General features: G+C 34.3%; 5 protein-coding genes across 11 annotated transcripts; 4 read left to right on the forward strand and 1 right to left on the reverse strand.

The window, feature by feature from the left end:
* Positions 1-1,212: 1,212 nt before the first annotated feature.
* Positions 1,213-6,438, forward strand: LOC107934159 (phosphatidylinositol glycan anchor biosynthesis class U protein). Of its 4 annotated transcripts, none has more exons than XM_016866519.2 (14): positions 1,213-1,550; positions 1,654-1,701; positions 1,782-1,842; positions 1,953-1,985; positions 2,153-2,277; positions 2,381-2,515; positions 3,341-3,417; positions 3,559-3,782; positions 3,881-3,937; positions 4,019-4,187; positions 4,874-4,931; positions 5,011-5,096; positions 5,327-5,383; positions 5,985-6,438. In XM_016866519.2, exons 1-14 carry the CDS (start codon positions 1,397-1,399, stop codon positions 6,078-6,080), a joined length of 1,380 nt encoding a protein of 459 aa, XP_016722008.2. In that variant the 5' UTR covers positions 1,213-1,396; the 3' UTR covers positions 6,081-6,438. The 4 variants fall into 4 exon arrangements, with proteins under 4 accessions (XP_016722008.2, XP_016722010.2, XP_040973177.1 ...); XM_016866521.2 differs by having other exon boundaries at positions 2,396-2,515; XM_041117243.1 differs by having other exon boundaries at positions 1,415-1,550; positions 2,173-2,277.
* Positions 6,439-7,426: 988 nt separating this feature from the next.
* LOC107934147 (flocculation protein FLO11) lies at positions 7,427-9,688 on the forward strand. 2 transcript variants are annotated; one of them, XM_041117255.1, is made up of 2 exons: positions 7,652-7,935; positions 8,049-9,688. In XM_041117255.1, exons 1-2 carry the CDS (start codon positions 7,929-7,931, stop codon positions 9,350-9,352), a joined length of 1,311 nt encoding a protein of 436 aa, XP_040973189.1. In that variant the 5' UTR covers positions 7,652-7,928; the 3' UTR covers positions 9,353-9,688. The 2 variants fall into 2 exon arrangements, with proteins under 2 accessions (XP_016721994.2, XP_040973189.1); XM_016866505.2 differs by having other exon boundaries at positions 7,427-9,688.
* Positions 9,689-12,246: 2,558 nt separating this feature from the next.
* LOC107934149 (phytosulfokine receptor 1) lies at positions 12,247-14,336 on the forward strand. The gene is made up of 2 exons (XM_041116498.1): positions 12,247-13,678; positions 13,753-14,336. The coding sequence occupies exons 1-2, from the start codon at positions 12,247-12,249 to the stop codon at positions 14,334-14,336; spliced, it is 2,016 nt and encodes a 671-aa protein (XP_040972432.1).
* Positions 14,337-15,011: 675 nt separating this feature from the next.
* LOC107934148 (INO80 complex subunit C) lies at positions 15,012-16,710 on the reverse strand. The gene is made up of 3 exons (XM_016866507.2): positions 16,431-16,710; positions 15,722-15,789; positions 15,012-15,410 (listed from the first exon to the last, which is right to left on the reverse strand). Exons 1-3 carry the CDS (start codon positions 16,600-16,602, stop codon positions 15,279-15,281), a joined length of 372 nt encoding a protein of 123 aa, XP_016721996.1. The 5' UTR covers positions 16,603-16,710; the 3' UTR covers positions 15,012-15,278.
* A 2,179-nt stretch (positions 16,711-18,889) lies between these two features.
* On the forward strand, positions 18,890-21,135 carry LOC107934136 (phytolongin Phyl1.1). Of its 3 annotated transcripts, XM_016866489.2 has the most exons (3): positions 18,912-19,047; positions 19,423-19,529; positions 20,184-21,135. In XM_016866489.2, the coding sequence occupies exons 2-3, from the start codon at positions 19,425-19,427 to the stop codon at positions 20,997-20,999; spliced, it is 921 nt and encodes a 306-aa protein (XP_016721978.1). In that variant the 5' UTR covers positions 18,912-19,047; positions 19,423-19,424; the 3' UTR covers positions 21,000-21,135. The 3 variants fall into 3 exon arrangements, with proteins under 3 accessions (XP_040973203.1, XP_016721978.1, XP_040973204.1); XM_041117269.1 differs by having other exon boundaries at positions 18,890-19,047; positions 19,423-21,135; XM_041117270.1 differs by lacking the exon at positions 18,912-19,047 and having other exon boundaries at positions 19,419-19,529; positions 20,108-21,135.
* Positions 21,136-21,280: the final 145 nt, after the last annotated feature.

Genomic DNA, 21,280 nt, shown 5'->3' on the forward strand with positions numbered 1-21,280 from the left:
CCCACTTATTGTGTACATCCATTCAACTACTCATTCTCATGGTCAAGTACTAACATGTCTCAATTATCGTACACTTTAATATTAGTTATGGTTGTAAATATTTGATTATAATTATAAATTTGATTGCGCCCATGAGGCCTTTGATGCTCCAGGTTTGACTCACTTTGTATAAATCCTGTGCGTCAAATGATTCAATTATGTTTCTAATTATAGTTGATTTGTTAGAAAATCATTACTTTCTTCTCAAAAGATATATTTGTTAAAATGGCAATACTATTACTTATAAATGTCAAGACCCTCCCTATCCTTTTTGATGTGGGATTAATACTCGATCTAATTTTACAGATCATTTGGTGATACACTAAAAATTCAAGTTCAAGTTCCACCTATTTTTTATATATACTAAAATCTTGAAATACAATTTTTACTAAAAAAAATAGATATTTACTATTATTATTCAATTTAAATAATATATTCAACTAAAGAACGAATAAAAAATTCAACTTTCGTAACTAACAGGAAATAAAAATCTAATTGATGGTCACACACTTACTCATTTATATAATTTCTTATACAAAAATTATCTTTTAATAAAAATATCATGAAAGTTCGTGTACTAAAAGGATTAAAATAATTATTTTTTAATTTGAAGAGGGGGAAGCTAAAAATCTTTTATTAAAAATGCTTAAATTAAATTATGAAATTTTCAAAAGGGCTAAAAATTTAAAAGTTCTATTTAATCAACTGTTTAAAACAAATAATATTGAATTATTCAATTTTGGGAAGGGTTATAAAATAATTTTTCCATTTAGTCAAGGAGAGACCAAGGACCTTGCATGCCTCTTTAGTTATACCATTGATGGCATTCTACATGTACCTCGTACTAATATGTAAAAATCAATATTTAATAATAAAAATGGACAGAATTGTTGACGGAATAACCCCTTTACTCTTTGATCTAACATATATGTATGAACTAATCTGCTTATATTTTTAGTAGGGGAGATAAAATTCAATCCGGCTACTAGTACAAAGTCTCTATGATAAATTTACTCTTTTTATTTATTTATTTAATTTCAGTACATTGAAATGAAAATTAAGGAAGAAATCAATGGCGGATCTAATTTCATTTGAATAGTAAAGAATTTGGGCCATGGTTTATTGACCCAAAATTTTCATATAGGTTATTAACCCAAAGATCAAAAACCTTTTAAAAAATCAAATCTGCTACGGCGTCGTCGTCGTTCAAAACCACGTCTTCACTGAGATCCGGCAAATTCCCAGTTACCCTTTTTTTGCGTCTGTCGTGATCTTCATCTTCGAGCATCAAGCCCAGTTCTCTCTTCACTCTGAAATCAATTCAATCAATCATAAAGAAAAAAAAGAAAAAAGAAAAATGGAGAAAGTGAAGAAGAAAATAGGATCGTTTTCGTTTTGGAATTGGGTGACAGCTTCGATCATCTTCAGATTGATTCTAATTTACTTCCCCAAAAACCTCAATCTATCTTCTCGTCCCGAAGTTTCCACTCCGCTCACCAGCTTCCGCCGCCGTAATCATCCTCTTTCTTTTTTTTTCATTCACTATAAAAAAATCAAATTCCCTCTTCTTTTTAGCTTAATTTCCCCCCTTTATTTTGAATTTTTTGGGTGCAGTGGCTGAAGGTTACTGGTTAAAACAGTCGTTTATGTCTCCTTATGCAGGTTTGTTCAACGTTTCATATTAATTCGATAAAAAATTGGAAATGTACTTGATTTTTTTTTTCTGGGTTTATGTTTTTCAGGATCTATGTACCATGGTTCACCTTTGTTATTGTCTCTTCTTGGTCCTCTCACCATTAATAGGTGCCATTCAGCTCATTATCTGACTCTAATCTTCTTCTTCTTCTTTTTTTTTTAATTTACAGTTCTTATTGATTTTAGTAATTTGGGTTTTTTTTTGGGGGGTGGTTCAGAATTGAAGGACAGCCAAATCATCTTTTGTACAGGTAAAATCTTTTCTGTTATTTGCATTAGTGATAATTTTGATGTGTTTTAAGGCAAAATGTTGATAAATTCTTTAGTGGACTTTTGGAGTATGGCCATTGTTGTTTCTTAACAAAAATTGTGTATTTGTTTGCTCGGGTAGTTAATACCTACACATTTTTGGATACAGTTTGGTTTCTGTGATTGCAGATGTTGTTAGTGCAATGCTTATTCGTGCTACTGGGCAAAATCTTCGGCTTGCTTATCTTCGTAGTTTGGAATCATTAGACCTTGTTAAACAAATAGAAGTTTCAGGTAAATTCTTCAGAATGTGAAAATTATAGTTAAATGTATGTCTACTTCCTCTCTTTTTTTTCTTGTCCGAAGCTGATGAACTTAGTTATTGTTTTTCAACCAGAGTTCCTCTTTTCAGGAGATATTGCCGCTCTTATCTACCTATGTAATCCTTTCACGATAGTTGCATGTGTGGGCTTGTCGACATCACCAATTGAAAATATGGCTGTTATTCTGTGCCTTTATGGAGCATGTTCACGTAAGAGATTTCTAAAAGGCCGCAATGTCCTTCCTGATAGTTGATTACTGTGCTTCTATGTGTGTTTTCTTTGAACACTATTCTACTTTGTCTTGATTTCTTCTTCTGTTTCTTCGTTGAATTTGTCACTTTGTTCTTGAGAAATAAATTCATATATACTAATCTCTTGAATGCTTGTAAACCAATGAATTGAGAGTTCATTCTTATGGTGGTTAAAACCCTTTATATCTGTTTATGCAACAACTTCTGTTCATTGTTCCCATCTCATATCGTTGTGCTACCTGATTTGTTAATCACAAGCTTTAATCTCGAGTTAAAAATGGATGGATATCAAGTATCTACATGCATTTGGAGTGTCTGACGCAAGCATCCTCAAAATTTTTAGCATATGGAATAGATATACATCATACAGATTTACATTTTTTATGATAACCTACATTCACAATAAGTGTTTCAAATAATCGACTTTTCATTTGAATTAAGGGTAACCAAAAATGCACATAAGTGGCATGGTTGAGATGCAGCAGAATGTTAAATGTTACTTGAGGGACAGAGTCAAGCCTGGGCAACATTTCGTTTGTTTTGGAGATGTTTCCAGCCTGTATCTATTTGTTGAAACAGTGTTTATATGTGTGCTGCCACATTTTAGTGTCGCTATAAATGGAAATTATTACACATGGTTACTTTTGGATCATCATTTGTTGAAATTTTTCTGTGAAATTGTGAGTTGGGATTAGCAACTATTAACATACATATGGATTTAGTGTGTATTTTGTACTCTTCTTGCATAATTTGCTACTGAATAATGATCTTTATGGATTGCAGGACTTATTCCCTTGGCGGCTTTTGGGTGGGTCATTGCAACTCATTTGTCTCTTTATCCTGCTATTCTGATAATTCCGGTACATCTTTGTTTTTGTTATACCTATCTGTATCCATAGAATTGCTTAACATGCTCGAGATAGTTTTTAAATTTCTTTGTTCAGTTTCCTCAACATAACAAAATCTCCAAGACATATATTCATTGTTCAGTTTTCTCACAGGTGATCTTTTTATTAGGATGTGGTCCAGATTCTCCTCCTAGGAAATTGTTTCTGCAAAGGCACCAACAAAAAGAAGTGTTGAATCAGTCGAAGCTCCCTCCTCGTTTCTCATGGGGACCAGTCATTCATTTTGCATTTTGGGCTTTTCTGTGGTCAGTATATGTGTTGGTTCTGTGTGGCATTTCTTTGAAACAGTTTGGTGGTCTATGGGAGATGTTTAAAAGGTACCAATTATGCCATTTGGCATTTTATTGCTTATAACTCAAACTAGATTGCCATATAAAAGATTTTGACTGTTCATTATGTGTGGCTGGTTTTGTAGTACATATGGATTCATCCTCACCGTGGAAGATTTGTCTCCAAATATCGGTGTCTTATGGTGAGTTCAAATTTATCTTTGGGATGCACAGCTTAAGTTGATCACAACTTACAATCTCATGTCCCTGATATGTTGTGGCAGGTACTTCTTTGCCGAAGTTTTTGAATTTTTCAGGAACTTCTTTTTGATAGTTTTCCATGTCAATATTTTATTTATGATATTGCCATTAGCCATTCGGCTTCGACACCGGCCCTGCTACTTGGCTTTTGTATACGTTGCCATATGTTCCATGCTCAAGTCCTATCCATCAGTAAGTTCTCACTATATCTTTTTGGCTGTTCTACTTTTACTGTTTTTTCTTCGTAACTATTTTATGAAATTTTGACATGCAACTCCATCAACTTGTGATTTTAGTTATGTACTACCCAAACATACGACATGAGCTAAATAATAATATAGTTGGTGCAATCAAGTAGTTCCTTGAATTAGGGTAGACGATGAAGTGCACTTATTTTGTTTTCGCTAGATGCTTGTAATGCACTTGGTTAAATGATGATTGCTGTAGCAGATAGTACCTTGGACAAAATCCACATTGAGTGAGTAAATATGTCACTCGTGCCTTATTTGGCAATGTCAGAAACGGAAACATGACTGCCTGTGCCACCCTCCTTGAGCTCGAATATTATATAAATATCCAAAACCAAAAGCATCCTTCAATGTTGGTCGAATGTTGCCATACTTTATCGACATTATATTCTAGTTTGAATGCACTAGCTTCAATGATGTAAGTTTACTCGAGATGAGCTCTAAATATTGCTTGTCTTGGTTCACATCGCATCACCTATGCATGTAGTAAGTAACTTGGGGAGATTGTGGCTTGTACACTGTCATTTTCTTTCTGTAACCTTATTTTTCCTATTCATGAGAACTTGGTTTATTTAATATGACAAACCAGATTGGTTATTCCCTAACCTTTTGTGCTTTAATATCAATTAGGTTGGAGATTCAGCACTGTACTTGGGTTTGTTGGGTTGGTTTGTTAACGAATTAGCAGGCAAGTTAATAGAATCTTTTCCGATATTGAATGATAATTATCATTGTTTCGTATTTTAAGCCTTATCTCTTCCTTACAGATATGCAATTCTCTCTCTTCCTCTTCTGTGGATATGTTGGGGTTTCTCTTCTTAGCCCTGTCATGCACAACCTATGGATATGGAGGGTACATCTCTTCTTAATTCTTTAGTATCTATGTTGCTCCGACTCTTCATTTTTCGTTAAGTACCCATGTTTGGAATCCGTGCTTGACATATTCTCGGACATGGGTATGGGATATGACCCTCCAAAGGCTCTCCAAATGAAAATACACATAGGACACATACCCTTATCTAACGCTCACACAAGTCTGAGTAATGTAGCTTAGGACTGCTATTGACGTACTGAAATTTACAGGGCACAGGCAATGCAAACTTCTACTTCGCGACAGCTATGGTTTATGCTTGCTTGCAGGTGAGTTACTTCTATTTTTGATTCATTGTTTTTTATCTGTAACTTGCTATGAGTTGTCGAAAATGAAATTCCAATATCAACAAATTATGAAATTCCAATGTCAACAATTTAGCTTTCTTGTTATTTATGGACGATATTCCAAATGGCATTCAAAAGTGTAATTTAGTCGATAAAAGTATAATGCAGGTCTTTGTATTAGAAGTCAGATTGCATTTTTCTCCATGTACTAAAAAAATGAGTAAATCAATCTCTGTATGATAGATCAAAAAGCAAATTGATTCTTTTGTTAAAAGCTTCGTCCATTTTTACCATTAAAAATTGGGCTACGTTAGAATGAGGTACATGCGGCATTTCAGTGTAACTGTCTAGTTTTTCTGTTAGCTATGTTAATTTTTAACTGTAGAAATGGATGAAAATTTTAATAGAAATGATCAATTTGCACTTTAGTCTAACGTACAAGAATTTATTTGTCTATTTTTTTAAGTAAAAGGGACAATGCAATTTGATATTTAATACAAGGACCTCCATGGTAGTTGGAGAGGTTTTGTTTTCGAGGATATGAAGACATGATTATGCCCCTTACTTTGACCTTATTTTGCAGATTGTCTTAGTAGTTGAGGGTGTAAGCGCCATGTTAAACCACGACAGAAAGTTGAGAAACCTAATAACCGGGAAGCCCCAAGATGCCAAATCTTGAGTTCTTTTCATGCACCATACGCATCTCCGGTTTCTTCAGCTTATTATTTTGGCACTACTACTACTACTACGAAGATGATGATCCTTCCCCGGCAGGTTTGTGCCCACCACCATATCTTTGCTCTCAGCATTGTTGTATTGTATCAAGATCATTGCTTACCATCACCGTCACTAGAGTTCGTCGGAAAATGATCGTTCATTCGTGTTTGTTTCGGTACATCTGTTAGATGATGAATGGTTGTTGATAACCTAAAAAAGTACTGAATTTTTTCCTTCACCCATTAAACGTGTCAAAATTTCCTTCAAATTGTGTTAAAAACCTTCAAACTTTTCAATAGAAAGTAGAGGCTTTTTTTCCACATTGTATGAAAATAGGCAAAGCATATCTTTCCAATTTTAGAAGCTTTATTTATTTAAAGATTAAACTCCATAGAATCATTTGGTTGGGAGCCAAGTTGTGTTTATGGATCGGATCGAGTCTTGGTTTGGATATTTTTAAAACTTTTTTGGATTTGTTCTTATCTAAGTCCGGTTTAGGTTTGATTGGCTCGAATGTTTATTTTATTATTTATTGTAATAATAATAATAAATTATAATATTAATATTTTTTTAAAATTAAAAAAAAATGGGTTGAGTTGGCAAATTATATTTTTCATATTTACATATGAGTATGTGTTCGAAATGGTTGTTTGACATCTGACCAACATACTAATGATTTAATATTCCTTAAATTCAGACTATAGTCTTTTTATTTTTTAAATATTAAAATTCAGATCTAACTGTTAAATTTGTAGTATTTTGAAATTAAAAATAAATATACATCTAATAGCAATGTATTTAAAAAAATAATATTATAATAAACCTAAATTTATGCATTTAACAATAGGACTGCTTTTGAAACCTACTAAATACTTTCACCAAACATGATAATTATAATTTTACGTTGCGGGTATAAAAGCTAGAAATTATAATTATAAATGGTGAAACTCAGATTCAAGTATTCAAGGTTCGAAATTTCAGCCTTTGCTACCAATTCCAAAGCGTTATTGATTGAAAAAATTACATACATACCAATAGTAGATATATGAGACTTAATACTTAAATTAAGTAGATAACAGAACAATGTTGCAATGATGATTATTGGGTCTTTTGGGTTTAAATCTTAAACATGAAAAATGAGGTCTAAGATTCGATTTGACTCCCGATTTAATCATTGCACTAACATAAACACCTTTACTTTCTTTTGAATCTTAGTTGACAATAATACCCGCAACAACATTGAATATTCTCATACAAATTAATAGAAATTAATTGTAATTTGATTAGTTTCCAACTCAATTAATTCAACCCTTTTATTCGGATTCATATATCGGTAAGTTCTTGTTTAATTCCGACCTTTTTTCACCAACAAAAACACTTCCAGTTTCTTTTGAATGTTAAATGACAATAATACCCACAATAACATTTGATATCCCAATACAGACTAACGGAAACCAGCTGTAATTTAACTGAAAAACCGTCCTTTTCCGTCCACCCAATAAAAAGAGTTGCCACTTTCGTCTGGTTCATTCCGTCACCAAACAAATAATTTCCCGGCCCGCACACAAACAGAAAAAGGCAAGAGAGAGAAAAAAGGGAGGGAAAACGTAGAGAGAGAAAGACGGAGAAATGGACGGCAGCAACTCTACGGAGGCGGAGCGGTGGCTGACCATAGCGGAGAAGCTACTCGCGTCACGTGACTTTCACGGGACAAGGACTTTCGCGATCCGAGCTCGTGAATCTGCTCCTGTCCTCGCCGATCAAATCCTCGCCGTGACAGATACTCTCTTAGCAGCACAAGCCAATCCTCATGACTGGTACGGGATTCTTCAACTCATTCCTTTAACTCAGTCCATGGAAGTAGTGGCGAGTCAGTATAGGAAACTCGCTATTCTTTTGAATCCTGCGGAGAATACGCTTTCGTTTGCAGATCAGGCGTTTCGATTAGTTTCTGAAGCTTGGAATGTGTTGTCTAATCCTTCTAAGAAGCTTATTTATGATAATGAGTTGAGGTTTCTTCAGTTTGGTCCGGTGAGTCAGATGAATCAACTCGGCCAGTTCAATCAACAGCATTACCATCAACAACCAGAGCTTCAACAGCAACAGAAACCGCAAACGCAGATGCTGTTCATGCAACCGCAACCTACTCCACCGCCTAAAGAAACGCAAACGCTGTTTATGCAAACGCCGCAGAAGGAAACGCAAACGCAAGTTACGCAGTCACTATTTGTGAGAAGCCCTAGGAGTAATAATAAAGATGGAAACGCGGAATTAGAAGGAGGAAGACAGCTGGGTTTAAGTAATACTCTACCTGAGTCAACTCGGCCGGCTGAGTCAGCTTGGACGAGGCAGATTTATCAGTTAGGTTTAGCTGAGCCGAGTCAGGTTAATCAGACAGGATCAGTTGGTTCGAGCCATATTAGTTGGCCGGAGCCTACACGGCCTAGCCAGATTAATCGGCCTGAGCCTATTCGGGCGAGCCAGGTTAATCAGCCAGGAACATCTAGCTCTACTCAGTTTAATCTGACTGAGCCGACTCGGACGGGTCAGATCAATAACACAGCATCTCCTTCTCCTCCACCTAATCCTTCTCCTCCTACTTCTACTACGGACCGTAGTCAGGCAGAGCCAACTAGTGTGACTCAGAAAACCAATTTAACTCGTCCTAATGAAGCTACTGAGTCAGAGGGACCGGCTTTCTGGACGCCAACTAGTGTGACTCAGAAAACAAATTCGACTCGTCCTAATGAAGCTATTGAGTCAGAGGGACCGGCTTTCTGGACACCAACTAGTGTGACTCAGAAAACAAATTCGGCTCGTCATAATCAAGCTACTGAGTCGGAAGGACCAGCTTTCTGGACGGCATGTCCGTACTGTTACGTTCTCTATGAGTATCCAAATGCGTACAAGGATTGTACACTTAGGTGTCAGACTAAGAATTGCCGGAGAGCTTTCCATGCTATGGTGATACCTTCGCCACCATTGAACGGAAAGGACACATATTTCTGCTGTTGGGGGTTTTATCCCTTAGGATTTTCCGGGAATGGTAAGAATATGGGCCGTAAATTTCCCAGTTGGTCACCAATTTCCCCCATGTTTACTTGCTCTAACAACAAGGATGAAGGAAAACAAAAGAACCCCAAAAAATCTGCTCCAAGAGTGTTTTATGATGAAAATGATGTATATGTTGAGATTTCTGATCCGAGTATGGGTTCTGAGGATAATGATGAATGACCAGAAAAATGAAAGGACAAAAAAAAAAGAAAAGGCGGAAAATACTGAGGGTAAAGGATCTATGGGGGAGAAATGCAAAGAAACCAGAGTGATAGACTGAAGTAAGGGAGTAATGAGTAATGACCTAGTTTAATATTGGTCTTTCTGCTAATTGTAGTAAATAATTGGCTATTGAAAACTTGATGGACATTAGAGGCCATGGATGAGAAATACTCCTAAATTGCTTCAGGTTATTATGTTTACTGCTTTTCTGTTGTTCAGTCTTGTACTGTAATTTGAATTGCTATATTTTACAGGTTTAGGGGTTTTAATTGTAGTCAAAACTTCTTTGTTGTATATAGTCCATTTTCTATGATTTTGTTTATATGGTGTTGTGTTGATAATGAGTTATGGTATGAGTTTTTTGGAATTAAAAGATGTTAGGATTATTATTGTATAGCAAGGGTTTTACTTCAGGTTTTATTTTCACTGATATTCTGTCAATTTTGGGCTGGTATTGCAATTTGACTTGCCATTTTTGCTTGCATTGTGGTTTTATTATTTGGGGTTGTGCCGTAGTTTAATTTCCATACCATAGTAAAAAGCTTCTTTATTGTAGCAATTAAAAAGATGTTGGTTATTGTTGTATAGCAAGGGTTTTACTTCAGGTTTTTATATTCACTGATATTCTGTCTATTTCGATCTGGTATTGCATTTTGAATTGCTACTTTTGCTTGTTTCGTGGTTTTATTATTTAGTCATGCCGTAGTTTATTTTCCATTCCATAGTAGAAGCTTCTTTATTATATATAATCTGTTCTCTTTGCTATCAGGTTTATCATGAATCATGATTAATTTGAGGTGAGGCAATGTATGATTTTGATCGAGTTTTATTTAATGTTATGTTGTTTTTGCTGATGAGAACCAAATTATGGTATGATGTTATGGTTTCTAATTTGATGTTTATGGATGGTGTGGAGTATGAGATTATTTTTTGTATAACAGTAAGTAGTTTTCTTGAGTAATGTCTAAGGTGAGATCTTATTATTGTGGGATTCTGAAGGATCTTTTTTAAATCAACTACTGCTGTTAAAGGACAGAAATGGGAGAGACTGTAGCTGTTTGATCAAGGTACATCAGAAACTAGGAACTTGTGCTGGTGAGTTGGAACTTGTTAAAATTGTTACCGAATACGCTGTTCTTTTTCTGGAAATCAGTTTATCTCCTTCTTTAGTGTTGAAATTGGTTGAATTGGTTAAAAAGTAAACTCATGTTTCTAAACGTAATTCTACGAGGCATGATCACCGGTAGATTGGTGTTTCTTTTTCTTCCTTTTTTTCCAACTTATCCCACTATACCTATTAGATTTGTTTCAAAGAATATCAGAGTTGGCAAATTCCTTCTTGTTTGGAGAGGATTCATTGCTTTTAGGGTATTTTTTTGAGACTATCAGTATTTGCGGCCTTTTATGGTCATTATTGATTGCTTGGAATGACACTGGTTGTATTGGAAATATGGAATTCTAATCTCTGGTACGGTATTCTAAAGCTTTCTACGTATCCATTCCTGTATTCGAATATGTATCGGATAGGAAGCTGAAGAATCAGAGTAACATAGGTGGGTTAGGATTGTTTGTTATTACATTCAATTGTGACATTCTTCTTTTGCCTGCATTGAGATTTCGGTATTGAAGCATGGACATCTTATTACCACGGCATCAACGATAAAGTTTCGGGATTTCACCAAGACAGTCAAACCGGAAGAAAGGTAAATTATTCTGTCAAATTACTATGTTCTAAACAATATCTGTAGGAAGCACATACTTTACATTCTTGGTCTGAATTTTTTTTTCTTTTTGGTATCATATTATCTGTGCTTAATATTTGTGTTGGATTATATATACGTACTTTCCACATGCGCATTACATGGTGCCATGTCAGACTTAATGATAAAAATGGAACAAATCGTTTATTTAATGATCATATTGTAGATTTTTTAAAATTCTAATTTAAATTGTACACGAGTAAACTTATAAATTATTCTGATATAAATTATTACAAATCTTGTACTTGTATACTATGTATTCTACAGAAGATAATAAAAATCCCATATAATAGGAATATTATTTAATTATACAAATAATCACAATTCGGGTAAATTATATCAAGGTTATATTTTTTTATTGATAACTTTAGAAAGTTGCAAAATTTTTATTGAGTTTTTTGAAAGTTTTCATTTAAATTATTGAATTATTTGAAAGTTATATTTTAAGTTATTGAGCTGTTAAGTTATTTGTTTAAAAAAAAAAAGTTCGGCTAGCGAGCTCTAAGTGATGATTTGAGTGAGTAGAAAAACATAATTTATATTCAAATCGATCTGATGGTCAGTATTAAAGATAGGAAAAGAAAGCCGTTTAGATTTTAGTCCAAAAATTTGTAATGTTGAAAGTTAATTCATGCAAAAAACTAAACTATAAAGAATGAGGAAAACTTTCGATTAGTACAAACAATGCAAATAGAGAAAATCATATAATATTAATTTTAAAAGTCTAATAATTTAAATAAAAATTTTCGAATAATCAGTGATCATTTTATAATTTTTTAAAAATTAAATGACTAAATCATAATATCTCATATAATACACTTAGATTTGTATGCTTCTGATAAATATCTCATAACTTAGATTTGTATGCTTGTGATAAATATCTCATATAATACACTTAGATTTGTATGCTTGTATAAATATCTCATTTAGTAAGAAACCCCGATGATCCAACGAAACAAATGATTCCGACCTTTTGATTATTAAGTCAACGACCCTTTATTCAAGGAAAATTGGATCCATAATTCGAATAATAAAACAAACAATGATTCTGTCATTAAAACTTGAACTGAGCCATATGCAGAATAGTACACCATGTCTTCCCCAAATCTCTATTTGATCTACATTTCATCATTGTTCTTCAGTTTCCATTTATGGGTCTTGAAATCACAAGAAACACCATGTAACCCCAATGATTTGAAGGCCTTGAATGGATTTTCAAGCTGCCTGGAACCAAATGTTCTTGGATGGAACAACAGCAACTCTGTTTCGGATTGCTGCACTTGGACGGGTGTCACCTGCAACGATTCCGCGAGCAAAAGGGTGGTGGCTTTGGAACTTGGTCAAAAGAATCTTTATGGAACAATTTGTGATTCCATTGTAGGGTTAAACCAGTTGAGAATCCTGAATCTTTCCCATAACCAGCTTCACGGTTCACTTCCGACCAAGCTTTTTCGCATGGAGAAACTGGAAATCCTTGATGTAAGTGACAACAGGTTCGTTTATAGAATCCCCGAAGAGCTTCCTCTATCATCGTCTATATGGTACGTTAATGTTTCGAAGAATGGTTTGTTCGGTTCCATAGGTGAAAATCTCTGCAAAAACTCATCATCATCCAATATCAAGGTTCTTGATATGTCAATGAACTTCTTTGGGGAAGTTCAACAAGGTCTGTCAAACTGTACTTCATTGCAATATCTCATGATCATTGGCAACAATTTCAGGAGTTTGCCAAGGGGTATCTTCCAAATGATGCAAAATCTTAGAGTTTTGCATCTTCAAAACAACAGCTTTTCAGGGACATTGGATCATGGGATTGGTCATCTTCTAAACCTTGTTGAATTAGACATCTCTTCTAATTCATTTACAGGGGTTTTCCCAGATGTGTTTGGGAGCCTAGGAAAGCTTGAGAAATTCACTGCAAGTTCAAATAACTTCAATGGAGCTTTGCCAACCTCAATGCTCAACTCACCTTCAATTACAACCCTTGATCTCCACAACAACAGCTTGAATGATCCAATTAACCTCAACTGTTCAGCCATGACCAAGCTCAGATCCCTTCACCTTGGGTCTAATAAGCTCTATGGTTCAATCCTCCATAACCTTTCCTCTTGTAAGAGCTTGAACATACTCAACCTTGGCCACAACAACCTTGATGGTCAAATCCCCGAAAGTTTCAAGAATCTCAATGCTCTCACAGTGCTTTCACTCTCAAGGACCAACCTGGTCAACCTCTCATCCACCCTTAAGATTCTGCAGCACTTCAAAAACTTGACTGTTTTGATGCTCTCTGAAAATTTTCAGGGCGAACAGATTCCCGATGATGCTTATTTTCAATTCAGAAGCCTCAAGGTACTCAGCATTGCCTACAGTGAACTGCGGGGATTGATGCCACCATGGTTGCTTGGCTGCAACGGGTTACAATTCTTGGACTTGTCGAGGAACCATCTGTTCGGAACCATTCCTCTGGGGTTCAACAAGTTTAAGTACCTGTTTTACCTGGATTTGTCAAACAATTCATTCACAGGTGAGATACCAAAAGGTTAACTCAACTACAGGCCCTCATCGACATCGACATTTCGTTGTTAGGGACTCCTTTAGGATTCCCTTTGTTCAGCACCGGTATAGACGGTGCAACTTTTTGTTACAATAACATCATAAGTTTCCCACCAACATTGGACCTGAGTTACAACATGCTAAGTGGAACTATTTGGCCAAGTTTTGGCAACTTGAGAAGGCTTCATGTTCTAAACCTCAAAGAGAATCGCTTGAGAGGCTCGATCCCAGAGTCTTTGTCGGGGATGAAAAACTTGGAAACCTTGGACTTATCTCATAACAAATTATCTGGAAAGATACCAGAATCACTTGTGCAGCTCAGTTTTTTGTCCAAGTTCAGTGTGGCATATAATGAACTTTATGGGGAAATCCCCATGGGAGGTCAGTTCATGACTTTACCATCTTCAAGCTTTGAAAGGAACAATGGCCTTTGTGGTGGACCTTATATTCCATGCTCACTTCAACAGGCTCCTGTTGATGAATCTCCAAGTGAAGCAATGACAGTATTTGGTCCTCAATTCGGATTCGGCGTTGCTACTGGCTTTGTTCTCACCATTATCGTCTGCTTTATGTCTGGTTGGATTCTTCCAAGAGAGACAACATTCAAATATAGATTGCTTTACAAGTAGATCCAGTCACCATGACTAGCTTTTTTTCGATGTCTGCTGTACAGCTTTTCAAGTTGTAGACTGCTAAAAATATCTTCAAAACTGTTGTACTAAGAGTTAGATTATATTTTGTATCATCTATTCAAAAAAATGAGCAAATTAATCTCTTTACGTTAAATTAAAGAATAAATTAATCTTTTCTGTTAAAAAATTTTTGTTCATTTGTATTGTTAAAAACTAATATGATTGGTAGAATAATCAAACTGTCACATGACGTATCACGTATATCTCCTATTGATGTATAAAAACTAGTTTTTCAATTGTAGAAATTGATAGAATTTTTAACCTATTGATGTATAAAAACTAGTTTTTCAACTGTAGAAATTGATAGAATTTTTAACGAAGAATTAATTTGCTCTTTGATATAATGTACAGACAAAAAATTTCTCATCTTTTGAGTAGAGAAGACCAAGTACAATCCAACTCCTAGTATAAGGAATCCATGGTATTTTCACAGTTTTAGACCGTATATAGCGATGCTTCTTTTACAAAGTCAATATATATATATTGTAATGATCTATCAACCACATAAGTAATGCATGCTCATTCCAATCCGAATCAACTGTGGGCAATAACAGTAATATTTGAATCCAAATATTATCGGAATTCTCATTACCCAAATCCACACAAAACAGATCGGAGAATTGCAAATATCATTTCTCATAGGCCATAGAACAATACTGCTTTAACCAGTTTAGCTTATGCTACAACTAACCCTAAAGCTATCCAACGAATTTCAGCTTTGCAGAGGTTTCTAGGGATGAAAACGGAACAAAAGACGTGATCTAATTGTAGATTAAACATCATGAGAATCTCTATGATGATTCATATAAGTAAAGACTGATCTAATTGTAAACTAAATGTTCGATCAAAGACCAGAGTCTGTCCCCAAGTTTGCAAACTTCACCTCAAAACCACTGCCGCTTTCCTTAGAGCTAGATACCTTTGCACATACTCATTGGGAAGTGATCTCACAAGCTTGAAAACATCGGCATTTGCATAGCGGAGATTCGTCCTCGGATCGTGGTACGGCGCCTGCACAACAATTACAAGTTTATTGTTCTTTATTTTGTTCCCGGAAATTGAATTTTGCAATTTACATCACAAGTTTCATATATGAATCCAAACCATTGGTGTATGCATCAAGATCAATCGGATTAACTATGGGATAAATGTAACTATCACTTTTATTAACTAAAGCATTCTTTATCTACGGAACATATATTCCCGACAAGTTATATCTCCATACTGTGTTTGAAAATGTCATACAGAAGTGTCAGACACCAATACTTCAAGAAAAAATGAAGGATAGGAGCAAAGCTTAAAGCATATGTTCTGAAACAAACCTCGAATCCCGTTATATCACAAATTCTTTTGCACGGTTGCATTGAAGGCGGTGATTCGATATTAACATCTGCAAAAATCCAAATTACACAAAGGAAATAGTTTCATCATTAATAACCTTGCCATCGAATTCTTTGGGTAAAACTACCATGGAGACCCTTGTACTAGAAATCGGATAATATTTTGCCCCCTTACTGAAAAATGAGCAAATTAGTCATTTTAATTAAAACTTTCATCTATTTTTACCTTAAAAACTGGTACCATTGACGGAATAACCAAATAGTTACACACATAGATCTCATGTTGACAAACAAGAATTAGTTTTTTAACATTAGAAATGAAAGAAATTTTTAACAGAATGACCAATTTGCTCTTTGGTCTAACATACAAAGACTAATTTGCTATTTTTTGAGAAAAGGAGCAAAATGTAATTAGAAGTACAAGGCGGGTACTTTTACAGGATTCTTTGCAAAAAATACTAAAACAACAACATAAGCTTCTAATCATGGAATTCCTCTCAAAATAACATCACGTCAAGGTTTTCCACTACGGAATTTCGTTATAATGTCAAATAAATAACTGAGTTGACAATTGAATCCAACTTTTTCCAAAAAAAACCGTAGATTGATCCAATTGTTAACTATTCAATGTACTTAAATAAACACATATGAACACAAAAAAGAAACCCTAAAAAAATTGGCATAGGCTTACAATTGGGTTCATCAGGAGAGTAATTCTGGCAAATTTCAGCTTGAAGGATTTGCTTGAGCTGTTTCCATCTCACTTTCGATTGGCCCTTTGGGTATTTCTCATACATTTGAATCCTCTTGAAACTCATATGCGTTGGCAATACCAACTCTGCTTTTATCACCTCTGCCTCCATTGATTTCCCAATAATCTCAAATCCCTAAATAAACTCAGAGCTCCCGAAATGAAATTGGGGCAAATAAAGGCCAAAAAAAAAAGGAGAGAGAGGAATAATACGACGTCGGATTTGAGTCAATGCGGACGCTTATCTTTCTAGGACCGAGATAAGTAGGTCAAATTGTGATATTAGTCCCTCTTCTATCTATAAGTTACAGATTTAGTCACTGTACTTTAATTTGAAATTTTTAGTGCTTCATTTTTTTTTGAATTTTGAAATTTTAGTCTAGAAACAAAACGATAACTATTAAAGTTGATTACGTTAAATTATGCTATTTTTAGAATATCATGCGACAAACATATTATCATGTGTAATAGTATATGTTTAAAAAAATTATATTATAAATATTTGGGAGGGATCAAAAGGCAATTCGATTATTAAATTAATTTATATTTATATTTTATTTTTTGAAGGACCTTAGAAGCAATTTTGCTATTTTCGTCCAGGAGGCAAGGCCTTCCATGCTATGTAATTTTAGTTAATAGATACAACCATTTGAATCAAAATTAAATGGTTAAATTTTACTATTAGTCTTTATACTTAACAAAAGTTGTGGGTTTAATCCATATACTTTTATTTGGCCATTTTTAGTCTCTGTACTTTTCAAAATTTAACATTTCAGTCCTCACTAAACAATAATTGTTAATTTCATTAACTAAAGTTCTGCTTCCAGAATCTGCTGCACAAAACATATTATTATGTATGTAATGTCATGTCAGCTTATTATTTTCACATATTACTCATTAAGAATCTAATTAATGGATTACTAATTGCCATTTGTGTCAAGACAAAAATTTCAAATTAAAAAAAATGGGGACTTAGAATGATCTAATTGGAGAAAATGGACAATATCTACAAAAACTATTAATTGAATTTAATCAAACAAATTTAATTACTTCTGTTTGGGCCAGGACTAAAATTCTAAATTTTGAAAAATATAAGGACTAAAATTGATCAAATTAAAGTATAGAGACTAAGTCCACAAATTTTGTAAAGTATAGGTACTAATAACAAAATTTAACCAAATTGAAATTTCAAAACTCAAAAAAATATAAAGGCTAAAACTGATCAAATTAAAAAACAGAGACTAAATCCACAACTTACTTATAACACGATACTAATATCAGAAATTGACTTAGCGGATTTAACTTCTATCATTTGGTTTAGGACTGAAACTTCATAATTTGGAAAAGCAGAAGAGCTAGAAATGACGAAATTGATAACTTACGCATAACACAAGGATTAATAGAAAATTTTGTCCAATAAAAAAAGATATCATCGTGTCAACGTCATCCTAATCTTTAAGCGTAACTAAACGACGTCGGAATTTCCTCTCCTTTTACTTTTTCTTTTTTTCTTTTTCTGAAAAGCCATAAATAACGTCAACAACAAAACAACACGACATTATTTGAAGCAGTAAAACAAAAATAAAATAAAATAAATCAAATTATAATCTATTACTTTATTTATTCATCCCTGGTAATATTTTTTAATTTGATTTCTATTTTATTTTTTTCATATTAGTTTTGAAATTTGATAACTTTTTTTAATTTAATCCCTAAAATTAGATTTTATTAAAGTGCAATGTGCCACACATTTGCTTGAAATTTTAAAAAATTATATATAAAATCTAAAAATTATTAGAACATTACAACACTTTAATGGAATTTAAGTTTAGGAGTCAAATTAAAAGAGACTACTGATGAGGGGGAATCAGTTCTCTAATTAGGAGAAATTTTTGAAGTGTCATCCTCTGAGCAGCCGACCAAAACCTTGAACAATAGAGGTATTGTATCTGAGGTGTCTATGCTCGATTTTAGTCTCGAGATTTTGTCTGGCGACTCCAATGTATTACCAGTGTTCTAACCCTTTAAGCTCCTTTAAGGCTTGGACTTCAACTCCACCAAGGCTGAAATGAGAAAACATTTTATTGGTGTACCTAGGCACTCCTTGATAAACTCCATGTACCTCTTTGGGCTCTTCTCGGAGTCAAAAGACAAAACCCCGAGATTAAAATTGAGTATAGACCTCCTGAATATAGTATTTCCACTGTTTAATGTTTGAATTGGCTACTCAAAAGACGACATTTCAAAATTTTCTTTCAATAAAAGAGCCAATTTCCCCTCAACAACTACCAAGCTCTGGGGCTAATATGAAAAAAAAAATGACCAAAGTGAAAAATTATCACATTTAGGGACTAATCATTAATTTATCCCTTATTTACTCGTACAAGTTTAAAATACTTGGGTTTTTTTTCTTCTTCTTTTAAAGCAATAACTTAAATTCTATTTCAAGCATCAACTCCTCAAAGGCACTCTGGTCTTCTCTCAGTTCTTAATTTCTCCATGTAAAGCTTCAGTTCCCCCCTTCCCCCAGATTTTTGAAGATCATTATCGTTCACAGGTAATTAAATAACGATTTTAAATTACTAAAATGAACCCCCCAAAAAAAAACGGAAAACAAAAAACCCTTTAATTGATCTGTTTCAAGAAATAATAATAATTGAGTGAAAAGGTCAAAACTTTTTTTTTTAGTTCGATTGTTATATTATGCTTGAAGTTAAAGGTTTTAAAGTGGATCTTTTGATTTTGGTTGATAATTATTTCTGGGTTTTTATTTTTTTCTTTTTTGATTTAAGTAATTGAATTTCTAAGAGAGTTTATGGAGTGTTGGTTTTTTTTTTTTAGAAATTTATCTATCAATCCATGAAATTTCTTTGATATTACGATTTGATTATTTTGTGATTGACTGATTTGTATATATTTTGTAAAATTACAGGTATGAGGAACTTCATTCTTGAATTTGAGTACTTTGCTGAAGATCTGTGTTGGTATTTTTTCGAAGCTTTCGACATTGTTGCTGAGGAATTTATTGCGTTCTTCCAGGTCTTAATTTCCTTCCTTGAGTTCTTATTTCATCTCTTGTTTTGCCCCATCTTGATTGCTTAGATTGTTGACGTAATTCGGGTTCGAAATCGGGAGTTTGTTCGTGTTAGTAATTGAAAGGTTCGAGTCCTTTTCGGTTGTGTTTTAAAACCTTGCTTGAGAGCTTTGTTCATCTCGTTTGCCTCATCTTGATTGCTTGGATTGTTGACGAAATTTGGGTTTGAAATCAAAAGCTTGTTTGAGTTAGTAGTCGAAAGGTTCAAGTCCTTTTTTCGATTGTGTTTTAGCTTTGTTCATCTTGTTTTGCCTCATCTGGATTGTTGATGAAATTTGGGTTTGAAACTAAAAGCTTATTCGAGTTAGTAAGCGAAAGGTTCAAGTCCTTTCCATTCGTGTTTTAGCTTTGTTCATCTTGTTTTTCCTCATATGGATTGCCTGGATTGTTGACGAAATTCGGGTTTGAAACCGAAAGCTCATTCGAGTTAGTAATTGAAAGGTTCAAGTCCTTTTTGATTGTGTTGTAGTTCTGTTCATCTTGTTTAGATTGCTGTTGACGACTTTTTGGGATTTCGATATAGAATACTTATTTGATTTGGAGGAAGCTGAAGGTTTGAGTGTTTTTTTCCGGGTCTTGCTGTGATGGGATCGATTCAGAATACGGTTCATTATTGTTGTGTTTCGAAGGCTAACAGGACTCTATATGAATATAGTAGGGGAGATCATGAGATTGAAAATATGGCTGCCTTGTGTTTAGAAAGGACTATGTCGTTCCACAAATGGTATTTCGAGACTATAGGTAAATGGACTTTTGGGTTTTTATTCGAAGACGGGTGTGTTTATTTCACGATTGCCGATAAAGCTGTCGAAAACCATGGTGTGCTTCGGTTCCTACAGCACATGAGAGAAGAATTTAAAACCCTTGCTAGGAAAGGTTCGAGAAGTAGTTTCTCGGGTATGAGTTCGATTGGTGTCGAAGAGCAACTAGTCCCAGTTATTCAGCGCTTGATAACTTCTTTAGAGCAAGTTTCGCATAGTGACAATGATTGGAAAACCGAGGTTCCAGTATCGGATTATCCAAGTCACTCCCCATCTTCAAGCAATAGAAATGCCCAACTTGAATCTGCTAGTTCCACGAAAGCCCCTTTGTTGGGAAAATCAAGCAAGCAAGAGAAGAAAAATAAGGATCACATAGTTGCAGTGAGAGATATCGAGTTGGAGGAACATCGGAAATCAACAGATAGAGTAAAAACTGATTCAACCACATTAGATCCAAGTAACCAAAACGGAGCAAGTTCATCAATCACATTACAGAAGGACTTGGGTTCGACAAGGATCAGACCCGGATCTCAAAACATGTGTAAGAAATGGTGTCGCCAGGTGCGTATCGTTCTTGCCATCGACGTGGCTATTTGTTTGGTATTGTTAGTGATTTGGCTGTCAATTTGTAATGGCATATCATGCACCCGATAAATCATATTCAGATTTCAAATGCCACAGTCCCGGAGATCAGAAGTCGGTATGTATTTCGAAAAAATTACTTATGTATAGTTTCATGGTGCTTATGTAAATCTTTATCATATTGTTTATTTGAGTGTTTTTAACACCATATTCTGCACTACCATTTAATATAATGTTTATAGTTGCAGAGTCGAAAACGATGCCGTTTATGCCTTGGATATACTTAAAAGTTTTATTTTAACCTGGTTTTCAAATCCGATCATTTCAGATTCGACATTCGGCATTCATCCGAG

This window comes from Gossypium hirsutum, chromosome A01 (genome assembly GCF_007990345.1).
Source record: "Gossypium hirsutum isolate 1008001.06 chromosome A01, Gossypium_hirsutum_v2.1, whole genome shotgun sequence".
Lineage (NCBI taxonomy): Eukaryota > Viridiplantae > Streptophyta > Magnoliopsida > Malvales > Malvaceae > Gossypium > Gossypium hirsutum.

Bases quoted from the DNA above. Each gene is read 5' to 3' on its own strand.
- LOC107934159 (XM_016866519.2), top strand. From the start codon at position 1,397: ATGGAGAAAGTGAAGAAGAAAATAGGATCGTTTTCGTTTTGGAATTGG. The intron at 2,516-3,340 runs GTAAGAGATTTC...TATGGATTGCAG, and splicing joins CCTTTATGGAGCATGTTCAC to GACTTATTCCCTTGGCGGCT. The intron at 3,418-3,558 runs GTACATCTTTGT...GTTTTCTCACAG, and splicing joins CTGCTATTCTGATAATTCCG to GTGATCTTTTTATTAGGATG.
- LOC107934147 (XM_016866505.2), top strand. From the start codon at position 7,748: ATGGACGGCAGCAACTCTACGGAGGCGGAGCGGTGGCTGACCATAGCG.
- LOC107934149 (XM_041116498.1), top strand. From the start codon at position 12,247: ATGTCTTCCCCAAATCTCTATTTGATCTACATTTCATCATTGTTCTTC. The intron at 13,679-13,752 runs GTGAGATACCAA...GGACTCCTTTAG, and splicing joins GTCAAACAATTCATTCACAG to GATTCCCTTTGTTCAGCACC.
- LOC107934148 (XM_016866507.2), bottom strand. From the start codon at position 16,602: ATGGAGGCAGAGGTGATAAAAGCAGAGTTGGTATTGCCAACGCATATG. The intron at 15,790-16,430 runs GTAAGCCTATGC...GGATTTTTGCAG, and splicing joins CTCTCCTGATGAACCCAATT to ATGTTAATATCGAATCACCG. The intron at 15,411-15,721 runs GTTTGTTTCAGA...ATTGTTGTGCAG, and splicing joins GTGATATAACGGGATTCGAG to GCGCCGTACCACGATCCGAG.
- LOC107934136 (XM_016866489.2), top strand. From the start codon at position 19,425: ATGAGGAACTTCATTCTTGAATTTGAGTACTTTGCTGAAGATCTGTGT. The intron at 19,530-20,183 runs GTCTTAATTTCC...GGATCGATTCAG, and splicing joins AATTTATTGCGTTCTTCCAG to AATACGGTTCATTATTGTTG.